The sequence below is a fragment of the Streptopelia decaocto genome (assembly GCF_964273445.1).
Source record: "Streptopelia decaocto genome assembly, chromosome: 28".
Taxonomy (NCBI): domain Eukaryota; kingdom Metazoa; phylum Chordata; class Aves; order Columbiformes; family Columbidae; genus Streptopelia; species Streptopelia decaocto.
In genome coordinates, this window is record NC_138683.1 from 2,364 (window position 1) to 9,153 (window position 6,790).

At 54.5% G+C, this 6,790-nt stretch overlaps 1 protein-coding gene across 50 annotated transcripts; it reads right to left on the reverse strand.

Moving 5' to 3' along the window:
• Window positions 1-756: 756 nt before the first annotated feature.
• LOC309450761 (uncharacterized protein) lies at window positions 757-4,518 on the reverse strand. Of its 50 annotated transcripts, XM_082073898.1 has the most exons (6): window positions 4,040-4,518; window positions 3,959-4,000; window positions 3,689-3,919; window positions 3,578-3,649; window positions 3,347-3,538; window positions 1,560-3,148 (listed from the first exon to the last, which is right to left on the reverse strand). In XM_082073898.1, exons 1-6 carry the CDS (start codon window positions 4,160-4,162, stop codon window positions 3,095-3,097), a joined length of 714 nt encoding a protein of 237 aa, XP_081930024.1. In that variant the 5' UTR covers window positions 4,163-4,518; the 3' UTR covers window positions 1,560-3,094. The 50 variants fall into 50 exon arrangements, 45 of the variants coding, with proteins under 45 accessions (XP_081930024.1, XP_081930023.1, XP_081930021.1 ...); XM_082073897.1 differs by having other exon boundaries at window positions 1,575-3,148; window positions 3,689-4,000; XM_082073892.1 differs by having other exon boundaries at window positions 1,583-3,649; window positions 3,761-3,799.
• Window positions 4,519-6,790: the final 2,272 nt, after the last annotated feature.

Below are 6,790 nucleotides of genomic sequence, written 5' to 3' on the forward strand. Positions count from 1 at the left end.
GGCACAATGGGGGGCAATGGGGGACAATGGGGGGAAACTGAGGCACAATGGGGGACAATGGAGGGGAAACTGAGGCACAATGGGGGACAATGGGGGGGAAACTGAGGCACAATGGGGGACAATGGGGGGCAAACTCAGGCACAATGGGGGGCAATGGGGGACACTGGGGGGCAATGGGGGGACAATGGGGACAATGGGGGGGACGGGACCCCCCCATGGGGTCCCTCAATGTGTCTGTGGTGAGTGATGGGGACACTGGGGGGGAAACTGAGGCACAATGGGGGACAATGGGGGACAATGGTGGACACTGGGGGGCAATGGGGGGAAACTGAGGCACAATGGGGGACAATGGGGACAATGGGGGGAAACTGAGGCACAATGGGGGACAATGGGGGTAATGGGGGACAATGGGGATCAATGGGGGGGAAACTGAGGCACAGTGGGGGACAATGGGGGTAATGGGGGACAATGGGGATCAATGGGGACCATGGGGGACAATGGGGGTCAATGGGGGGAAACTGAGGCACAATGGGGGACAATGGGGGGGACAATGGGGGGAAACTGAGGCACAATGGGGGACAATGGGGGTCAATGGGGGGGAAACTGAGGCACAATGGGGGACACTGGGGCACAAATGGGGGGTCGGTGCCATCGAGGGGAAACCGAGGCAGCTCGGGGTGGGATTTTGGGGCCAATTTGACCCATTTTGGGTCCGTTTCCCCCCGCCTTAGATCTTCGGCTTCCTCAACCTGCTCCTGTGGGTCGGCAGCTCCTGGTTCGTCTACAAAGAGACCGAGTTCCACCGCCCGGCCCCGCCCCCGGCCCCGCCCACCGTGTGACCCCGCCCACCGCCACGCCCACCGCCACATGACCCTCCCCTCCCCCCCCTCCCATCCCCCCCATCTCGAGTCCTTCCCATCCCCCCATCTCCATTCCTCCCCCTTGATGATTTTGGGCTGGTCTTGGGTGAGTTTGGGGTGTGGCCTCTTCTGATTGGCTGCCGGGCCGGGGATCAGCTGTGATTGGTGCAGGGGGAGGTGGGGACGTAGGACACGAGGTCAAACTGGGCTGGACTGGGCTCAACTGGGGCCTTGTCCGGCTTGAGCTGCGCAGGGATTGGTCGAGTTGGCGTTGGTTGGCCATTGGTTGGTCCAGTTGACATTGGTTGGCCATTGGTTGCTCAAGTTGACCTTGGTTGATCAAGTTGACATTGGTTGGTTGGTCAAGTTGACGTTGGTTGGTCACATTGACGTTGGTTGGTTGGTCAAGTTGACGTTGGTTGGCCATTGGTTGGTCAAGTTGACATTGGTTGGTCCAGTTGACATTGGTTGGCCATTGGTTGCTCAAGTTGACGTTGGTTGGCATTGGTTGGCCATTGGTTGGTCCAGTTGGCATTGGTTGGCCATTGGTTGGTCACATTGACGTTGGTTGGTTGGTCAAGTTGACGTTGGTTGGCCATTGGTTGGTCACATTGACGTTGGTTGGTTGGTCAAGTTGACGTTGGTTGGCCATTGGTTGGTCACATTGACGTTGGTTGGTTGGTCAAGTTGACGTTGGTTGGCCATTGGTTGGTCACATTGACGTTGGTTGGTTGGTCAAGTTGACGTTGGTTGGCCATTGGTTGGTCAAGTTGACATTGGTTGGTCCAGTTGACATTGGTTGGCCATTGGTTGCTCAAGTTGACGTTGGTTGGCCCTTGGTTGGCCATTGGTTGGTCCAGTTGGCGTTGGTTGGCCATTGGTTGGTCACGTTGACGTTGGTTGGTTGGTCAAGTTGACGTTGGTTGGCCATTGGTTGGTCACATTGACGTTGGTTGGTTGATCAAGTTGACGTTGGTTGGCCATTGGTCGGTCAAGTTGACATTGGTTGGTCCAGTTGACATTGGTTGGCCATTGGTTGCTCAAGTTGACGTTGGTTGGCCCTTGGTTGGCCATTGGTTGGTCCAGTTGGCGTTGGTTGGCCATTGGTTGGTCACGTTGACGTTGGTTGGTCAAGTTGACGTTGGTTGGCCATTGGTTGGCACGTTGACATTGGTTGGCCATTGGTTGGTCGCGTTGACGTTGGTTGATCAAGTTGACGTTGTTTGGCCATTGGTTGGTCAGGTTGGCATTGGTTGGTCAAGTTGACGTTGGTTGATCAAGTTGACGTTGGTTGGCCATTGGTTGGTCGCGTTGACGTTGGTTGGCCATTGGTTGGTCAGGTTGATGTTGGTTGGCCCTTGGTTGGTCAGGTTGGCATTGGTTGGTCAAGTTGACCTTGGTTGACCGTTGGCTGGTCCAGTTGACGTTGGTTGGCCGTTGGTTGGTCCAGTTGACGTTGGTTGGTCCAGTTGACTTTGGCCGTAGGTTGGTCAAGTTGACAGTGGTTGGCCATTGGCTGGCCAAGTTGACCTTGGTTGGCCATTGGCTGGTCCACTTGACGTTGGTTGGCCGTTGGTTGGCTGTTGGCTGGCCAAGCTGATGTTGGTTGACCATTGGTTGGTCAAGTTGACTTTGGTTGGCCAAGTTGATGTTGGTCGGCCCTTGGTTGGTCAAGTTGGCCGTTGGTTGGTCAGGTTGGCCTTGGTTGATGTTGATTGGTCAAGTTGACCTTCGTTGGCCATTGGTTGGGTCATTCTTGTGCCACGGTCCTGTCGTGGTGACCATTGGTGCTTGGTTGGTGGCCCAGACATGGGATTGGTCACTAGGGCGGGGGTCGGACTTGACCTGGATTGGCCTGTCCGAGGGCTGGTCAAGACCGGGCTTGGCCATTGGTGGTTGGGTTGGAACAGATGAGGATTGGCTTCTTCTGATTGGCCTGGTCTGAAGCCCAGTTGGTTGCTCAGGTCAAGCTTGCGATTGGTTGGTGGTGGTTGAGTGGGTTTTGGGTTCTTCTAGACCTGGGATGGTCCAGTTGTTGAGTAGATCAAGATCTTCTGCTGGTTGGTTGGTCCAGTCACTGAGTAGGTCAAGACCTGGTAGCTGATTGGTGCAATTGTTGAGTAGATCAAGACCTGGTGGCCAATTGGTCAAATCGTTGAGTAGATCAAGACCTGGTGGCCAATTGGTCAAATCGTTGAGTAGATCAAGACCTGGTGGCCAATTGGTCCAATCATTTAGTAGATCAAGACCTGGTGACCAGTTGGTCCAATCATTGAGTAGATCAAGACCTTCTGGTGGCCGGTTGATCCAATCATTGAGTAGAACAAGACCTGGTGGCCGGTTGGTCAAATCATTGAGTAGATCAAGACCTGGTGACCAGCTGGTCAAATCATTGAGTAGATCAAGACCTGGTGACCAGCTGGTCAAATCATTGAGTAGATCAAGACCTGGTGGCCAGTTGGTCAAATCATTGAGTAGATCAAGACCCAATGGCCAATCGTTGAGTAGATCAAGACCTTCTGGTGGCCAATTGGTCCAATCATGGAGTAGATCAAGACCCGGTGGCCGGTTGGTCCAATCATTGAGTAGATCAAGACCTGGTGGCCGGTTGGTCCAATCATTGAGTAGATCAAGACATTCTGGTGGCCGGTTGGTCCAGTCATTGAGTAGATCAAGACCTGGTGACCAGCTGGTCAAATCATTGAGTAGATCAAGACCCAATGGCCAATCGTTGAGTAGATCAAGACTGTCTGGTGGCCAGTTGGTCCAATCATGGAGTAGATCAAGACCTGGTGACCAGTTGGTCAAATCATTGAGTAGATCAAGACCCAATGGCCAATCGTTGAGTGGATCAAGACATTCTGGTGGCCAATTGGTCCAATCATTGAGTAGATCAAGACCTGGTGACCAGTTGGTCCAGTCATTGAGTAGATCAAGACCTTCTGGTGGCCGGTTGATCCAATCATTGAGTAGATCAAGACTTGGTGGGTGTTTGGTCCAATCATTGAGTAGATCAAGACCGAATGGCCGATTGGTCCAATCATTGAGTAGATCAAGAACTGGTGGCCAATTGGTCCAATCATTGAGTAGATCAAGACCTTCTGGTGGCCAGTTGGTCCAATCATTGAGTAGATCAAGACCTGGTGGGCAATTAGTCCAGTCATTGAGTAGATCAAGACCCAATGGCCAATCATTGAGTAGACCAAGACCCAATGGCCAATCACTGAGTAGATCAGGGCCTCCTGCTCTCCGATTGGCCAACCGTTGGCTTGGCCTCTTCCAGTTGACTCCCCATTGCCCATTGCCACCAACGGCCACCTTGACCCCCCCGAGTTGTCCCCTCCCCCTCCACCCTCTCAGGGCTCCACCCATGGGTGTCGGTCACCCCATGTCCCGCCCCCCCGTGGCCCCGCCCACCCTCGGGGGCGGGGCCCGACACCATCACACTCCCATTGGTGGCCGTGTGGCACCCATGGGTGTCAACGTTCAGGTCACCCCCTCCGGCGCGTCCCCTCCCCCCCGTGTCCCCCCGATGTCACCTCCTCCCCATCGGGGGGTCCCCGTCCCCCCCTTATCCGCGGCTCAATAAAGACGTGATTGGTAGAACCTCCCGCCATATCTGGGGGGGCTTCGGCCACCACGCGGTGGGACGGACAGACGGACGGACCCCGGGTTGCTTTTGCTGCTGCTTTATTGGCCCCACCCCCCAGAGCCCAAAGCCACTCCCCCCCGTGACATCACGGCTGTGTCACCCAGTCAGTGGTGGCCCAGATCTTGGTGGCCTCATCATAGACTTGGGTGGCCCAGACCTGTGGTCCATGGTGGCCCAGACCCGTGTCCTTGTGTCCATGCTCATAGTCCATGGTGGCCAAGATCTTTCTGTCCATAGTTGTCCATGGTGGCCAAGACCTTGGTCTTCGTGTCCTCATAGTCCATGGTGGCCAAGATCTTTGTCCTTGTGTCCATAGTCGTAGTCCATGGTGGCCAAGATCTTTGTCTTCATGTCCTCGTGGTCCATGGTGGCCCAGACCCTTGTCCTTGAGTCCATGGTCATAGTCCGTGATGGCCAAGATCTTTCTGTCCATAGTTGTCCATGGTGGCCAAGATCTTGGTCTTCGTGTCCTCATAGTCCATGGTGGCCAAGATCTTTGTCCTTGTGTCCACAGTCATAGTCCATGGTGACCAAGGTCCATGGTCCATGGTGGCCAGACCCTTGTCCTTGTGTCCATGGTGACCAAGATCAATGGTCCATGGTGGCCCAGACCCTTGTCCTTGTGTCCATAGTCATAGTCCATGGTGGCCCAGATCTTTCTGTCCATAGTCATAGACTTTGGTGGCCCAGATCCATGGTCTGGTGGCCCAGATCTTGGTCTTCATGTCCTCGTGGTCCATGGTGGCCCAGACCCTTGTCCTTGTGTCCATAGTCATAGTCCGTGATGGCCAAGATCTTTCTGTCCATAGTTGTCCATGGTGGCCAAGATCTTGGTCTTCGTGTCCTCATGGTCCCTGGTGGCCAAGATCTTTGTCCTTGTGTCCATAGTCGTAGTCCATGGTGACCAAGATCCATGGTCCATGGTGGCCAGACCCCTGTCCTTGTGTCCGTGGTGACCAAGATCAATGGTCCATGGTGGCCCAGACCCTTGTCCTTCTGTCCATAGTCATAGTCCATGGTGGCCCAGATCTTTCTGTCCATAGTCATAGACTTTGGTGGCCCAGATCCATGGTCTGGTGGCCCAGATCTTGGTCTTCATGTCCTCATGGTCCATGGTGGCCCAGACCCTTGTCCTTGAGTCCATGGTCATAGTCCGTGATGGCCAAGATCTTTCTGTCCATAGTTGTCCATGGTGGCCAAGATCTTTGTCCTTGTGTCCACAGTCATAGTCCATGGTGACCAAGATCCATGGTCCATGGTGGCCCAGACCCTTGTCCTTGTGTCCATAGTCATAGTCCATGGTGGCCAAGCTCCATGGTCCATGGTGGCCCAGATCCATGGTCCATGGTGGCCCAGATCTTTGTCTTCATGTCCTCGTGGTCCATGGTGGCCCAGACCTTTGTCCTTGTGTCCATAGTCATAGTCCATGGTGACCAAGATCCATGGTCCATGGTGGCCCAGACCCTTGTCCTTGTGTCCATGGTGACCCAGACCCTTGTCCTTGTGTCCATAGTCATAGTCCATGGTGGCCCAGATCTTTCTGTCCATAGTCATAGACTTTGGTGGCCCAGATCCATGGTCCATGGTGGCCCAGACCCTTGTCCTTGTGTCCATAGTCATAGTCCATGGTGGCCAAGCTCCATGGTCCATGGTGGCCCAGATCTTTGTCTTCATGTCCTCGTGGTCCATGGTGGCCCAGACCTTTGTCTTTGTGTCCCTACTCATAGTCCATGGTGACCAAGATCCATGATCCATGGTGGCCCAGACCCTTGTCCTTGTGTCCACAGTCATAGTCCTTGATGGCCAAGGTCCATGGTGGCCCAGATCCATGGTATGGTGGCCAAGATCTTTGTCTTCATGTCCTCATTGTCCCTGGTGGCCCAGACCCGTGTCCTTGTGTCCATAGTCATAGTCCATGGTGACCATGGTCCATGGTGGCCAAGATCTTTGTCTTCATGTCCTCATTGTCCTTGGTGGCCCAGACCCGTGTCCTTGTGTCCATAGTCATAGTCCATGGTGACCAACATCCACGGTGGCCCAGATCATTGTCTTCACGTCCTCATTGTCCCTGGTGGCCCAGACCCTTGTCCTTGTGTCCATGGTCATAGTCCTTGGTGGCCAAGCTCCATGGTCCATGGTGGCCCAGATCCATGGTATGGTGGCCAAGATCTTTGTCTTCATGTCCTTGTGGTCCATGGTGGCCCAGACCCGTGTCCTTGTGTCCATAGTCATAGTCCATGGTGACCAAGGCCCATGGTGGCCCAGATCATTGTCTTCA

Excerpts from the sequence above, each read along its gene's own strand:
- LOC309450761 (XM_082073901.1), bottom strand. The coding sequence starts at position 4,232 with ATGGGTGGAGCCCTGAGAGGGTGGAGGGGGAGGGGACAACTCGGGGGG. Across the intron at positions 4,001-4,039 it reads ACTCAATGATTGGCCATTGG|GTCTTGATCTACTCAATGAT; the intron begins GTCTTGATCTAC and ends ATTGCCCACCAG.